The 17781-nt window shown below is 37.0% G+C and overlaps 1 protein-coding gene across 1 annotated transcript in view; it reads left to right on the top strand.

Moving 5' to 3' along the window:
- The window catches only part of LOC120627917 (zwei Ig domain protein zig-8-like), a 456100-nt gene that overhangs the window by 396975 nt on the left and 41344 nt on the right, over positions 1–17781 (top strand). Inside the window, exon 4 of the mRNA XM_039896047.1 lies at positions 2132–2170. Coding sequence (XP_039751981.1) covers positions 2132–2170 — 39 coding nt within the window. The remainder of the gene's footprint in view (positions 1–2131; positions 2171–17781) is intronic.

Raw genomic sequence — 17781 nt, 5'->3', positions numbered from 1 at the left:
ATAATACCTACTACAGGGTATAATGAAGTTAAAAATTTTAAAAGAAAATGACACCTAAGTTGCGTGGAGTTCCAAAAATTCCATATATGTTCCATTCCAAACAAACAGTTTTCACATTGTGTAACAAAGTACAATAAAGCCCGCATATTGATTGTACAGGCATAAAGCCATTTATTTAGACAAATAATACACAATTGATGGAACTGATAGTGCGCCAGTAGTGGGCCCGGCTTTTATCGGAGGTTTTCCAACAAATTGGTGTTCAGAGCCCGCGCCCCGCCGATTCATTCAAAGCACGCGCTCGCTCCAATAAATATGTTAAAATGTTTTGTGACAATGGTCGGATTCCGAAATCGCGTTGCGTGTCACCACTCATTGAATCCCTCCCGCCACCGCCCGCTTCTCCGCACCCCCGCTGACGCCCGGGCCCGATTGGAAAGGGCTTTATTGCCTCCAATCCCAAATTTTGCGTGACACTTTATTAGACAGGACTTATTTTAAAGGCTGATGATTTAGAATCTGAAATTAGGCGTGATTTATACTCAATTTATATTTCAATTTAATGGGTACTGATTACTGTGTACGTATTTTAAAGAAGTGTTTAGTTAAAGCTTATTTATTTATTTATTTATTTAAACTCTTTATTTGTACACCACTCAGAAATAATGAATGAAGCAGGATACAAAAGGCGGCCTTATCGCTAAGTAGCGATCTCTGCCAGGCAACCTTAGGATTAGGAAAACTAAAAAGAAAACAAATAGCAAAAAGCTTCGTATTGACTAGGAGACAAAGTTGAGAGGTATATAGGACGATGTGACACTCGCTGGTCCAGTTTTATGACATCTATGGATGGAAACGTCTGAAATAAATGATTTTTATTATTGTTATTATATATGCACATAATATTCGGTAGTCCTATAGCAACGAGGAGTGTCGTGCGCCAGGCCGCGCGTATGCCGCTCACAGTGCATCGGCAAGGTAACGACACGTAATTGTCACCTGCTACGTCGGCAACCTCTCCAACACGACATCTACGTATCGAGCGAAAATCAAAAAATATCATCTCTATTGATTAAATATTTCCTGGCTTTTTGGCAGTTACTTTTCCCTTATGTGCAGTCTTGCGATGTCTATTGTCGCCGATCATACTCGACATGAATTTAATTTTATAACGCTAATAAATAAGCTTAATAATTCATTAGTATCATCGTAATAATGCATTTTATTTTCGTAAAGTTTTAATGTTCACATCTTAGTTAATATCTATGAAAATTAGTATGAAAAAGGATTGATTATCTTTTTTAAAAATTACTTAATCAAAATTAGTGGAATCTATGTAACTTGCTGTTTGTCGCCAGGCACTTAGTACACAACATGAGTTGACTTGTCAGCTTCGTGAATGTGTAGCCGACACACAGCCGACGGCGTATTCAAGGTTGCGGGTCGAACGGCTACTGGGTCAGTTGAATGGCTGCCAAAAACCGTTTCCTTTCGTGAAAAAGTCACGAATAAGGCAGTTACTTTTAATGTTTTTTGTGTAATTTATTGAAACATTTTGCTCAGCACTCAATTTGAAAGTGTCTTCGTGTATTTTAAATAGTTCAAAAATGCCGCTGTTTTCCTGTAAAGTCAGAATAAAAATGTAATGAATTCTGGAACGAATGGTAGTTTTTTCGCGGGCAGGCGTAAATTTCTGTCTGCAAAATCCTACACTTGTTGCCTTTAGCGTTAGTTTCCTGACAATATGGATTTAAAAAAATCTTGAGGCACGCATAAAGGTCACGGTCGAAACATTCCGGGCAATCCTTAAGGGCTAGTTCTCAGGAAAATATTCGCGTTAGTGTAGTAAATTTTCGTTTTGGAGTCGTCCGGATTTTGATAGTAATAATTGTATAGTTTTGACAAAGCGCCAAGCCAAGCTTAATCCCTAGTGTGTGTTGTCAAGTCAACCCGGAATCTGATTCACAATTAGTGTCGTTAAAACTGTGAATGAAGGCGTGTCTAAGCTTACATCACAAGATACGCTCTTGCGCAGTTAATTCTTAATGACAAATACAATATTATAAGCCTAACTGTCAGAGATCTATTTAAAGTGCCGAAATGTTGAAGCATTTATTATTCCTGCCCACAGATTGCGACGAGATATACCAGAGGATGTTCTCAGATGGAGGTCTGTTGAGTGTGTGTGTGTATGTGTGCGCGTGTGTGTGTTATTTACCCTTAGTGTAAGATTTGCACGCTTTCCACAGTAGGGACGTTTTTAACTCTCTAAATACTTTAACTTTAAACTAAAATGAATCTAATGCTGCTCGTTTTAAAGTCACTAATTCTATCCTAATGATTTAGAGTAACTAAATAATAATCAGGATGTTAAAACAATGTGGACTAGTGGTACATTTCTCCGAAGTTACAGTGCTTCTATATTCTAAAACAAATCTACAATTTTCAAGCATGCAAATATTATACTTAGGTGACAGTACTACTAACCATGTAACAAAAGTTTTATATTGTACTCTGATTTGCTTACGGTATAGTTTACAGTTTCATGGCTAGATTATACAGGATGCTGCGTTACTCAAATGACACGATATTTGTCATTTGTTGTTATTTTACAGCCCAAAATAAACGACGGCGACAACGAGAACGACATTTTACGTGACATTGGAGTAGAGTAAATACTTTAACTCCAATGCCACGTCAAATGTAAATTAACTTGAACACTAACCGGGGGTTCTAACAAATAACAGCTCATAATCCTTATTTTAAGTAACACAGACTTGGTTTTTTTAGTTTAGTGCCTACCTACAAATAATTTCATTATTTGTTGCCTTTGCACTATAAGTAGATTTTTTTAATATTTTGTATGTAATTTAACTAACATAATAAAGAGTTATAAGTGACCACGACCCTTGGGTTCATTGGTTCCAAAAAAGGTTAAATATAATTTAAAATTATATTTAACCTTTTTTAACTATCGCTAATCTTTGAGTTGTACATATAAAAAAGTATATCAGACAAATTTACTTCAATTTTACGTAAAAGTTACCTCTATGGCCTTACCTAAGTCGTGCTATTCAAATAACAATTTTTTTATTACACAAAAACAAGTAGGTACTTTTGACTTAATGATGCCCGCGACTTCCTCGTAAATTTGTTAAAAAGCTCGAAAAACTAGCGGGCTTACCCTAATTTTACCGCAAGATAGGCGATTTTTGTAACTGCCTACTTGTCGGATATCATTATTTTTATTTGACTTCACACATAAAAATAACGAAAATAAAAGATATTACGAAATATAAGATTATATTTCGCCCCTTAGCTGATGTTTAAAAAAAAGGCAGTCAAGAAAATGTCGCTTGTGTTCTGACTCTGTACTTCGAGATAGAGCCAAACTCTTCATTTAGTATTTATAAAGTTTGCTTTCGTCTCTATGAGATGATAAATAAATCTTGAAGTTTTTGAAGGAGCAGTGCTTTTGAGTAAGAAGAAAACTGTACACAACGTTCACTTTTATTTTGCGGAAAATTTGTTAAAATGAGAACCAACATGTTAGTTTTGGCAACGAATTTAAATCTGTGTGCAACTCACCGATATGCAGTCTGCAATGTTAAGTACGTCTACCCCGGCAGGCATCGGTTCTGCGGCAGACATGGCCTGTCCACTGCCACTACATCGAGCAAAAGTTAATATGCAGATAATTTTTTTTAATTTTAATGTGCCATATTCGATCTTTCCGAGAAGCCCCATTATAACCCCGCTTCATACCACATTAAGGGACTTTAAATTTCACTTATTGCGCCATTCCGGTAGTCCAAGCATGTTTGCTCTGCACTTTAGGTTCTGAATCAGTCGTTATAACTACGAGTACATTGGGAAACCGATGTCTGTGCTAATTTGTTCGAGTATTAATAGTTCTCAGTGACAAGCCTGTCTTGAAGATTGTTTTTTTTTTGTTTAGCCTGTCCTTTTCTATGTTTACGTTTTTAACTTTAATTCAAAAATATATTATTCATTTTTAACTGCTGCCCGATCATATGATAATAAATTGCCAGCACGGTTTTTAAATGGTGCCAGCAATGCCCGCAGCCATCACTCGTACGATGTTTTGACTAAGTGAGCCTCCGGCTGCTTAGCTGAATTAGTTACTCTTGTGTGCCGTCACCTAAAGCGCTGAGCAGTGTGCGACTTCCCCGACGCCATTCATCCTAATTATCAAAAGCGACGATCAAACGTCGCCGCTGTGATTTATTTTCGTTTTATTAAACTTGGCGTGCCATTATATTCCGTGATGCCAATCGGAATCATACTAATGCGTTAATGACGATCCGGGGTAGGAGTGGTCCGTGACACAGTACCTTAGTCAGTCCAGGGGCGACATTCTGTATGACATGTCGCATGAAAAATCCTGCTTTCCGGCTTCTTCACTCGGGCTGTAACCAGTGGCGTGCATACAGGGTATGCACAGGGTTGATATAATGTAGAGAAAATCCGCAGTACAGGTTAGAAAAAACTTTTGATGCGTACATTACATGAGAATTACTCGGTAATGAGATGATGGAGATAACCATATTCGTAAACTTCAAACGAAAGCTACGAGGGTTCCAAACGCCATATCTGTTTCTATGGGAATACCATAATTTCCCTTCGTTAAACGGCTTGTACGGCATTTCAGAACAAGAAAACAGCAGATATAGAATGTCTACTGGTCATGACTTTAAGAGTTCAACTTTTCCGAGTCCTTATGTGTATTAGTTTTAACGCAAGTTATAATCTGAGACCGAATCGTCACCGACCCAACGCAATCGCATTGCATGTCAAAACGCTTGGCGAAAAATAACTTTTAGAAAAGGACTAACCAAATTTATTAACAAAATTTACTTTTACGTCAGTATAGCCACTGTTAAAACCTACTATGTTATAATTACTGAAGATGCGATTAAATTACTGTACGTGGTACAAGTAATTTTGGTCCAAATATTTATGTCTACACAATGTGTATTATGAAGATAATTATTATTTTGCAAAGCGAATATGACAGCGAGGTTATCTGCGGCTAATACAAGATGAATTTACCTCTGTGGTGCGCTGCGTCGGGCTTCTCGCCCCGTTGCCCTCATTCAGCCTCCTGGGAACCATCGACGGAAGTTTGGTCCTGTTCTACATTTGAGAAATTTAGTTGTTGTTAAATTTTCAATATATGCTTCCCGATTCTGTGCTTTAATGCAGTGTTTTGGAAGTATGTTTAAAAAAAAATCAAAGCATTCCTTAATAACGACTCACGCTCTTAGTTCAAGAGTTAGGTCCCAAGTTCGATCACCGGCAAGAGATCGATCTTGTCCGTTCTAGTGGATTTGGCTGTTGCAAACAATTTAGCGTTCAAAAATTCAAAATTCAAAATTCAAAATTCATTAATTTCAAGTAGGCCTAATATAAGCACTTTTGAAACGTCAAGTCTGTCTGTTTGTAGTGATTCTACCACCGGTTCGGAAGGCAGATTCTACCGAGAAGAAGCCGGCAAGAAACTCAGCAGTTGCTCTTTTCCAACATCAACAATTTACATTTTGTATTTTAACATTCATTTTTCTATCTTGTGAGAGCTGAAAGCGGAGCCGGATGCTTCCGAGCAACCTTATCATTAAAAAATTCATCAATTGTATAGTAACCTCGCTCTAATAAATGTGTTTTAACAAATTCTTTAAACTTGTGCATTGGCAGGTCCAAAATCACCTTAGGAATCATATTATAAAAGCGTATACTCAATCCCACAAATGATCCCTGTACCTTACGCAGACGATATGCAGATGACACTAATTTATGACCATTTCTTGTAAGTCGACTGTTTATGTCCACTTTTTGTTTATAAAGACTAATATGTTGTCTTACAAATACTATATTGTTATAAATATATTGTGAAGCTACAGTAAGTATGCCTATTTCTTTAAACTTCTCACGGAGGGATTCGCGTGATTTAAGTTTATATATTGACCGTACAGCTCTTTTCTGCAATATAAATATAGTTTCGATATCAGCTGCTTTACCCCATAACAAGATTCCATAGGACATAACACTATGAAAGTACGCAAAATAAACTAGCCTAGCTATTTCAACGTCCGTAATCTGTCTAATTTTTCTGACTGCGTAGGCAGCCGAGCTTAGTTTACCCGCTAGTGAATCTATATGGGCACCCCACTGTAGCTTATTATCCAAGGTCACGCCCAGAAAAACTGTGGAAGTCTCTATTTTTAGTGATTCACCATTTATCATTATATTTTTATCAATTTTCTTTACATTTGGTAAGATAAATTCGACACACTTTGTTTTTTTTGCATTTAAAAGTAAGTTGTTAACTGTAAACCAGTGCGACACATGCGACATAACACGGTTTACTTCGTCAGAGTTATCTTTACTCCTATCAGTCTTAAAAATTAGAGATGTATCATCTGCAAACAATACAATGTCGCATGTTCCACTGACATGGTACGGTAGATCATTTATATACACTAAAAATAGAAAAGGACCCAAAATCGAGCCTTGTGGGACACCCATTGAGGTATTTGAACCCTGAGACTTTGCATCATTTATGCAAACTCTTTGGGTTCTATTGCTGAGATAAGAGGCAACCAAATTTAGTGCAACGTTTTGGATACCATAGTGGCTTAGCTTAAGAAGCAAGGTTTTATGATCAACACAATCGAAAGCTTTAGATAGATCACAAAAAATACCCATGACGTTCTGTGAACATTCCCAGGCATCATAAACATGTTTTATAAGTTTAGCGCCTGCGACCGTTGTGCTACGACCTTTAGTGAAGCCATACTGCTCAGGGTGTAGTAAGTTATTTACATTAAAATGATATAATTCTGGTACAATGTCGCGTTGAAACCGAAAAGGGATAAGATATGTTAATGTTGCTTAGATACATTAATAATGAAATAATACAAAACATACAATGATAGTACCCGTACATACAAATCCATCGAATTATCGTCCAGTGTGTGTTGTTTTCAGGCGGCGGAACTCGTTCGTTCGCACTCATTCATAGCTCTTACTCATTTGCGCTCGCTTGCCGGCGACGCGGAGTGTATGAATATTTACATCATTCCAACACTGAGCGGCGGGACAATGAGTGATCGCGATCGTTCCGCTGTAAACAACGAATCTTGTTAATTGAATTGCACTGAGCCGCGCAGCGCAACGCGTTGTGTGACGTCACCGGCGCTCTTTTGTAGGGACTTTAATTTATTAGAGATACATTGCAGGGAACATTAGCAAGGGGGCCATAGGGAAAAGGGGCACCCTAAAGTGGCTGGTTCATATCATATTTTAAAAACCTTGATTTTTGTTCCAAACCGTGTGGTGACGGCAGATCGTAATACAGTAGTCTGCAACCTTCGTCTTCCCGCCGGTGTCGCACAAAGTGACTAAGGGAATATAACGGAGAACGAGCTGCAGCTTCCTCAGTGCTACTACTACCATCAACTGCGATCGCGTCTGCTCAGCGCGCAGAGTGGTGATTATGCAACACGCTGCGCGCTCTCTTGGGAAAGGCTTTTAGTTCAGCGTTGGAGTTTTAAGTGATTGATGATGACAAACAATTATTTGTAACAACAGAGAAAGAATAAATGTTTTTTTTACAGCCATTAGATCAACTACGTTGCGACCGCACAGTCTGTATTTTTTATGAAAAATTACAACCAGAAAAGCTACCTCCTACTAATAAAACTAAAATAATCTAATATTTAATTATTTTGTATGTATAAATGTATGCTTTTAGTTTAAGCACTTTAAAATTAAATATCGCTTGTTTTAGCGGGGAAGAAAAAAATCGTGAGAAAATCTGCATGCCTGGCAGTTGGTAGTCCTAAACCCTCATTCTGAGAGGATATTCTCTCGTGGAGAGGAGATGGGTGGGTCGCGGGGCCTCTCAGGTGGGATGGGTTGATAATGATGATGAGTATGATACGTAATGTATACATTAGCTCGTGCCTGCGACTTAGCCTTCGCTAACTTTAGTTTTTATTAAATCCTAACTATTAATTTTCCGGGTATAAAAAAAATACATTGTATCTTCCAGATGGAAACTTTATACGTGGCAATTTTGATCAATATCGGTACACCATATCCACAAAAACCATACCTCCAGGTTCCAAGATGATCGAGAAAACCCTGAAGTAAAAAATTTATAAAAAGGTATGTTTACTTTAACACGAAACTTAATTGACATTTTGTAAGTAGCTAAGTCAGGTAATAAAAGTAGCCCATGTTGGTTTCCGTTCTTTTAGCTATCTGTACGCCAAAAATCCAGTTCATTGGTTACTTAGCGCATAAAGGAAGGATAAACAAACAAACACACTTTCGCATTTATGTATATATACTGTAGTGTAAAGCAAAAGTGTTCCAAAACTATATACATTTTATACGACTGAGGTAGCAGTATTGATATTTTAGTTATTTTTTCAAAAGCAATAAGTGCAGATCAATATAACGAAACCGTACTATTCCCAACAACTTAGCCCATATCAATACAAAGTTCGAAACTCAGAGCAACAACTTGTTTACTTGGACAACATTCCTGCGACTCCATTTAGCGGAAGTCCATTCTTTAGCGACAATAATAGCTTTATATCTCACAAATTCTTCTTTGGCATTAGTTTCCTGGTATTTGACCAGGAAACACATTATTCCATGTCACTTCCGTTTGGAAAACTACCAGTTTTTGTTTAGATAGACATAGACAGTAGTCTCCAATGTTTGTTTCAGAAGCGCAACAAAACTTTGATGAATTCAACGCAACAATCAATTTCAATTGGTACGCTTTGCAAAACTGCTAGCTTTATGTATGTAATGAAATAGACATGTATGACGCGTACACACTCATAACATTATCTATTCTAGTTCGAATTGAGCAAAGTTGTCTATTTAAAATTATAACTTAGAGAACATCAAAATCAGCTGGCGATACTTCCCTCGGGAGAGCCTTGTCACCAAATGCTCTACTTTTACTAAAAGTCAATGCATCAGTGCTGCCATCTCTGGAAAATCACTAGATATTTTTATGACGATGGCAGATTTGACGCGAATATGAGCACTAAACAACACTCGCATCGAATTCATATACTTCTTAATTTTGCAGGTAGCTTGATAATCAAAGAACAAAACGCACATTTATCTGCACTCCATAACAGACGGACTGATTTATAATGCATTCAGACTGAGATATATAAACTGGAGAACTCAATTTTCAAATTTTATTATTCGGAGCGCTCGAATCATATCACAGTTTTATAAATCAGGGCGCAGCGTTGCCAACAATTTGAAATATCAAACAGCAATATCATTTCTCTGAAAACAGTTTTCCAGCTTTAGACAGATTCCACTGACGTATCTTCTCAACACTTGTTCTCAGGCCAAAATACGTAAATAAGTAGTTTTATCATTCGCTGGGAGATGCCGTACTGTCCGCTGCGTGCCAAATCTTAAGCTTTGTATACATCAGGAATATCAGATTTGACGTGTCACAGAACTTCTCAGCTACTTGAATGATGACAAAATTTGACAGATCCACCCTCAGTGACCGTATTATTAAATAAAACTGTCCCCGAGAGATCTTCTATCGTAGAATGCTATCATTATAGAAAGTAAATTTTCTTGTATACTAACAGTGTTTTTTTACTTATCGAAAAAAATAATAGAAAGGTACTAAAAATAAGGCAGGCTTAAAAGTTAGTTTTTCAAAAGTTTGACATTATACCGGGCCTTAACTTATCTAATTGTTATTTTTCGGCAGTGAAAATAGATATGATGTCAACTATTACAAATTATGCAAAATAAATTTATACGAAACGAAATCAAACTGAAAATTCTCATAAAAGACTTTCTCTAAGGAGAAGTATCTTGATGAGGCCCTTATTTATTCTATAATAGAATTAATTTTTCTGGGAATTTTGGCCTGATTTTCGTAATTATTTTCTTAGCAAGAAAATGAACCTTAATGTTGTAGAGACCCTATTCAATCAGGTACTTCAATTAGAAGTGCTAATTTTATCCACTCTTTTTCACTCCGACGTCGAGACATGAACAGACTTCAATTAAAACGACGAGAATTTGCAATAAACCAATTGTTCTCAGCGCCATGCTCGCGAAGTTGTAGGCACTATCCTGAGCCGTATTCGTCCCTGTCGGCGCTGTCTCTCTTCATTTCCTAACCGATAGTTTTTGTTTCTAAAAGTGTCACTTTTTGTATATTAACTAGCTGTTACCCACGAACTTGTTTTGTTTTAAAGCTTCCCGTAGAAACAATTTATTCCCGAGATGTGTGGCATTCAATTAAGTAGTAGCTACAGATATGTTAGGTTCTTATTTTTAAACTTAGGTGTAATTTTCAAAAAGAGCTCTTGCAATAAGGTTTATCTCTAAAAGTTTATTTTTTGTTTAGGTGTAGTCCTAATTTTTTTAAACTCGCGATAACTAATGTAATCCACATTTGTTTCAACCGACGATTTAATAAAATTTTAGAACACAAAACACTTTTTGTAAGTTATAGCGGGTACTTTATTCATGTGATATATACCTTTATGTATCATCAATAGTTTTCTCGGCGCACACCAAGGTATGAATTTTATAGGAAAAATTGTGCTCCTTTGAGTTACATTGCAATTTTCTTAGGGTTCTCTTGCTTCGTGATGGTTTCTCGCTCTAGCTCTCTTTCGGCAAAGAAATGGTTAAAATCGATCCATAACTTTCGGAGCCTATTGGGTATTAACAAAAAAAATATATTTTCTCTTCATAATATTAAGATAGATATAGATTACTAATATTTAAATCTCTTTGTTTTAAACGCAAAAAAGAGAAAGTTAAAAAGAGTCTAAATGATCAGTTATGCCAACTGTAGTTTGAGTGAAATCTGTAATTTTTTGTACAAATTTAAGTACAAAAGTTCTCAGGTTCAATCAAGCCGAATCGCCTCGAGTATCCCGTGTCAAGTGCAGACCGACAAAGTACTAAATACTGACTGGTATATGAGGAATTCGCTCTACATACTTTCCGAGCGGTATCTCATCAATTGCTATGATGAAAACTGTTTACAAAGTGATTGATTGAATTCCAAAAGAGCGATGTAAACCGTAATTGGTTCAGCTGGATGTGACAAATGCCTACCGTGGAGGTCACAGCAGACTCACACACTCTCGCAGTTACAACGCAGGTGGGCTGACAACAAACTTGCCCATCTCATTTGAGTTGTTAATCTGACGTGTACAATTTGCTGTGCGTTAATTTACTCTCGCTTTATCAGCCTCCAGGAGGAATGAAGATGAGTTAAATTGAAGCAGGTATAAATACGTCCCCTGTGGCCTATTTACGGGCTACATTACACCGCCCCCCACCCCGCGCTCCCGCGTAAGCCTCGCCGTGGTGTATCTTTAAGTTTTTTTCATCTTGTAGAATAAAAGGCTTTCCCAGCGTTTTTCAGTTTGATGCTAAATCACTCTCATATTACTTTTAATTATTCAATAATATGATGTAAGTTTAAAAGTGAATACAACCCATACCCAGTGGCGGTACTACCATACAAGCCGAAAAGCCGGGCTTGCGTTACAATAAATATCTCTTTTAAATTTTTCTCGACTATTCCGAAATGAAATTAACAAAATAATTAAAACTTGATAGCAATGAGGATATAAATACAATTTTTTAACTTTTCTTTAATAATGTATATACTCTTTGTCTACTTTACTGCAAGCACTACGTTACTCTGGCAGGTAGACTCTGTGGTAGCTGTAAGGACGTGTCAATGATACACCAGCGTTAGGCATGTACTGACTTTATTCTTATAACTATGCACCTCATACAATATTTATTATTAACCCACCCTCACATCTTTCCCCTTAAAAATAAACTAAAAATTAACAATCACTCTCACCTTGCTCTTTCCAAAATTAATTAAATTGCAAATCAATCAAATAATCATTTCATCACAAAATGCATTTAAGATTAATTAAATCGTAAAGATTTTAAAGACAAATTTACATTACATACAAACTTTTTCAGCAAAATTCTAGTGTAAAAATACAAAATCAATAAACACATTAACCTTATTATATCAATAACCTTATTTTTTATCCATGAATTTAAACTCAATATTGAACTTATATCAAATTTACCACATATATAATAATATTTTTCTTAACTATTATATTATGCACATTTTCGCCATAAAGCTCCTTATTCCAAGCCAGACTGGTAGTTACGTAAACCCCCATCTATCCGGAGGCCTCACTGTCCTGCCAGAACGAGACACATAATTATTCTCTATCGTACCTGTACGCATATTTTGAGTTTGGTAAGGTTCTACGTTAACATCTTTATTTAAGCCTATATCGTCATACTCAAACCCATAGTGAAGCGTGTCTTGTCTTTCCGGCCTATCTACCGTAATATGTCGCCTGTTACGAACTAATTTTTTGCCTTTTGAATTTGTAACTTCATACGATCTATTATTCAAAACGCGGGTTATTGTACCTGGTATCCATCTTTTAATATTTAAATCATAAATCCTTACTTTTTGTCCTACAATTAATTTTTTTAAGTTTTTAGCATTCCGATCATAATAAAATTTTTGTTCGTCCTGTCTAGTTAATAATTTATGTCTTATGTTTTCGTGTACTTTTGGCTTTAACAATTTTTTTGATATGGGCAAAATGCTTCTTAACTTCCTACTCTGTAGTAACTCTGCCGGCGAAGGTAACTCTAACGATAATGGTGTATTTAAATATTCCAATATAGCTAAACGGTAATCAGACCCCGTTTCTTTAGTTTTAATCATTATATTTTTTACCGTCTGAATAGTACGTTCTACTTGTCCGTTCGATTGTGGATAGTGAGGCGAGGAAGTTACATGTTTGAATCCCCATTCCATGGCAAACTCTTTAAAGAAAGTTGAGTTATATTGGGGCCCGCAATCAGAAATCACCACAGTTGGAATTCCATAATGGCAAAAAATATTTTTTAAACATGTTATTATATGCATAGAATCAGTATACTGTAGTTCCACTATTTCAAAAAATTTACTATAGTAATCTACTATAATTAAATAATTGACACCCTTTAGTTGGAACAGGTCAGTGCCAACTTTAACCCACGGACTATCTGGAATTTCATGAGGCTGCAATTTTTCTTTTTGATTCAATTTCTTATGCGCGAGACAAACATCACAATCATTTATTACATTTACTATGTCATTATTAATGCCTGGCCAAAATATAGTTTCTCTAGCCCTTAACTTAGTTTTTTCCAACCCCATATGACCAATATGTACTCTACTTAACATTTCTTTTCGTAATGATTTGGGTACCACAACCCTTTCATTTTTCCAAATAAGACCATAAGCAAACGACAAATCCTCCTTATATTTCCAATATGGTTTCACTATATCCAACACAGCATTTTTTTCGACCGGCCAACCCTTTTTAATGTACTTTGACAGCTGTTTTAATTCACTATCATTCTCAGTGGATTTTTGTAACGCAGCAAACTGTGCGTTTTCAAAATATTGCGTAAGCGCCGATGCCGCATCCCGCGTGACGGCACACACCTCGTCATAAAGACTGTCTTGACTCGAGTGAACGGTCTCGGCAGGTTCATAAGCGCGCGATAATGCGTCGGCAATATAAAGGTGCTTGCCAGGCTTGTAGACTAACTTAAATGTATAGCGTTGCAAGCGTAACAACATTCTTTGTAAACGCCCAGGAGCATCTGTAATTGGTTTCTTTTTTATACTTATGAGTGGCTTATGATCGGTTTCAATAATAACATTCGTTTTCCCATAAATGTACGCATAAAACTTCTCGCATGCAAACACACAAGCAAACAGTTCTTTCTCAATTTGTGCATATCTCTGTTCAGCCTTAGTTAGCGCCTTGGACGCATAACATACCGGTAAATTATTTTGCATCAAGCACGCACCCAAGCCACTCTTACTCGCATCTACTGATATAACTATTGGTTTATTGACATCATAATATTGTAACACAGGGCGACTAGTCAAACAATGCTTAATATCCCGAAAACATTTCTCATGCCTTTCGTTCCAGTGCCAATCAGTTTCTTTTCTTAATAACTCTCGTAATGGAAGTACCTTATCCGATAGATTAGGAATAAAATTACCTATGTAATTAACTAAACCTAAAAATCTTTCCACATCCTTTTTATCATTAGGGATCGGCATTTTTGTAATCGCCGTGATATGACTGTCATCAGGATACAGGCCATTTTTTGTTATCCTGTGTCCTAAATATTTTATTTCTTCCAAACCAAACTTACATTTCTTTTCATTTAATTTTAAATTAATTTTCCTACATCTTTCTAACACTCTTCTTAACCTTTCATCATGTTCTTCTTTATTTCTACCATAAATTAGCAAGTCATCGATATACATGCACACTCCTTCTATGTCATCAAAATTTTCTATCATTTTTTTATGAAAGACTTCTGACGCTGAACAAATTCCATAAGGCATTCGCAAGAACTTGTATCTACCAAAAGGAGTGTTGAATGTGCAGTACAAACTACTCTGTGCATCTAAGGAGATATTCCAAAATCCTGAAGAAGCATCTAGCGTACTAAAATACCTAGCCCCTGATAGTCTCGATAGAATTTCATCCAAAGTCGGCAGTCTAAAATGTTCCCGTTTAATAACCATATTTAGTTCCTTGGGATCTAAGCATATACGCAGATCGCCATTAGGTTTTTTAACCACAGTAATACTGCTAACCCAGTCCGACGGCCCTTCAACCTTAGCAATAATTTTCTTAGTTTGCATTTCCTCTAACTTTTTCCTCACATCCTCTTTTAAAGCAAACGGTAATTTTCTAGGTGCATGCACCACAGGAATAGATCCCTCCTTTAAATGTATTTTATATTGACCCGGTAAGCACCCTATTCCTTGAAACACATCTTTAAAATTCGTTACAATATCCGGTTTGCAATCAACGGTTTGTATCGACATGACACGTCTCACTACGTCTAGTTCTGTGCAAGCATAACGTCCTAATATCGGTACAGACTGAACATCAGCTATCTTAAATTCGAGCATATAATTCTTTACTTTATAAATCACATTTAAATATATCTTCCCTACGACGCATATGCTTGCACCAGAATAACCATTTAATCTCGTGTGTGTTTTTAATAAACAATCCTGTGGTATTTGCAATTTTTTCAGATAATATAACGGTAAAACATTAACATCTGCCCCCGTATCTAATTTAAATTTAATCAACGTGCCACAAATATTTAAGCTAAGATTCCAATCACTGTTATTTAATGAATATATTACCTTATCATCAGAGTCCTCAATATAATTCACCCCACAAACCCGGGCAAAATGATTCATCCTTAAACACCGCGCACACTTTTGGCCATAGGCTGGGCACTCAAACTTTTTATGCACTATTCCACAATAACTACACTGATTATTCGAACCCGCAACCGAACGCCACTGGCTGACGCCACGGCCTCTGGTCGGCAGGGGGCGCTCGCGCGGCCCAACAGCGCGCTGGCAACGCGACTCCGCGCGATCGCCGCGCCCTCCACTCCATCGCTCGAACTTCGCTGCGTCGTCGGGTACCTGGCTTCTTATTTGTCCTCGTGACGATGATATCTTCGACTTTACAAGTGCAACGTGATTTTGCATTTGTTTTACTTGATGAACATTATGCATATCTTCTCTTTCAGGCTTAATCTTCTCCGAATAGGTCCGGGATGCCACGGCAGCACGGCAAATATCCATCGCCTTTTTTAGTGACAGGTCATCCTCTCTTAATAACCGTTCACGAATGGCTGCACTTGAAACGCCACACACCAGCCGATCTTTGATCAGTTCGTCGTGCAAATCACGAAACTCACAATTTTTAGCTAATTTTCCCAACTCAAACACATACTGCTCGATAGTTTCGTTGTCACGTTGATCACGAATAAAAAATCTATGACGTTCAACCGTTACGTTTCTTTTTGTTTTGAATTGTTCATCCAACTTTTTCCATATGTTTTCAACAGTCGTGCATTTCTCTGGCAGTTGATCTAAAATTTCTCGACACTGCTCACCCACCACGTGCAATAAAATGTTCACCTGTATTTCCAATGATTTTTTATTTATTTCACACGCTTTACTGTATATTTCATAACTTCTTTTCCACTTGATCCATTTGTCATGAATGTTATTTGCGTCCGATGCATTTTTGTCAAAACAAAACGAAGACGGCGGCGTCAATATACTTTCCATGTTTCCAGAGTTTTCTACTTTAATGTTAATTTCCCGACTGCGCCATGTAAGGACGTGTCAATGATACACCAGCGTTAGGCATGTACTGACTTTATTCTTATAACTATGCACCTCATACAATATTTATTATTAACCCACCCTCACAGTAGCAACCAGCCGAACGGTGCGGCGCCGCGCCGAACTATCACTATCGCGCTCTTCGCGTGTCTTCGTACGCGATCGGAGGCCCCGCTTTGTCTAGCTCACACTCATTTGCTTATATGGGGCTTTTATTTTACTGCTCTCTCTCATAGAAATTTCAATGTATTTAGCAGAGACAATCTAGATTATTTAATAATTTAGTATGGAGATAAATTTGTCCTTTAGGTAAGTGGGCTTGCTCAAATTCAAAACCCTAGGAACGCCACTGCCCATACTTACTATATTTTTGGGAAACAGTACAAGTCCAAATTGTATTTGTTTTTATTATAAACGCAATTTATATTAACCAGACAAATATGATTTCTAAACGCAAAAGTTTATCAGATAAAAATTCACTACTCATGCTTTTACTATTCACGTATTATCATCCGTCCTCTTTTTATTCCGAAACTTTCAACACATAACAGTCCTCTCTATCGAACAATAGCAAGTTTGAATTGGTAAGCCGAATAGTATTTACTATAACGTCATATTAACTGATGAACGCCCACTGCTACACGAAGGTATTTTCCAGTATATTTATTTATTTATAAATCCCGGTCGGGCCAAGAACGCTTAGGTATTTTGTTTTTCTGTTAAATTACTTTCGTTACCAGCCCAGCATCACTTAAATTTTCCACTGCACAGTGTTTGAGTAAAGAATAATGTTTGATCGAAGAATGCCATCACCCTCTAATCCTATGAATTTGGGGCAAGAAATCAAGTTTCAGCGTACGCTCTGTTTTCCATTCGTGAGCGCCACCAATATGAAACGCGCGACAAGTAAATCAGCAAATTAAGCGGCCTATCAGTCAGTCAGTAATCACGTTAACAAATCCGTCACGAGTACACGGCGAGCGACACCATCGCGTCACATCTGAGAATTAATTATCGAGAGGCGCGGATGAGAATGATTTAATTATGTTACAAATTCCGCCTATTTAACTCAGAGCCTATTGTGAGCGTAGCGCCGCGCGCGCGGAGGGAATAGAAATATTATTCAGCGGATATGCGAGTGGAGGCTGTATTCAATGTATTAATATAAATGAGGACTCGCCACAATGGATAATATTAGGAGGAAAATTATATACATTTGTATAGGCAGATAGCTTGCTACAATGTATGAATGGACACGATTTAATCTATCTATATAAATCAATATTGTAATCTATGAATACTATAGTAGCCTCGACTCCTTAAATATATTTTTAACATATTGTTTTGATCTATTAATAATACGAGTCTCCACTCAGAATGAGGAGGGTTGGACTGTAATCCACACCGCTGCCCGGCATTATGGAGAACTTAGGCATGTAGGTTTC

Source organism: Pararge aegeria, chromosome 2 (assembly GCF_905163445.1).
Source record: "Pararge aegeria chromosome 2, ilParAegt1.1, whole genome shotgun sequence".
Taxonomy (NCBI): domain Eukaryota; kingdom Metazoa; phylum Arthropoda; class Insecta; order Lepidoptera; family Nymphalidae; genus Pararge; species Pararge aegeria.
This window is presented reverse-complemented; position numbering and strand designations above follow the sequence as displayed.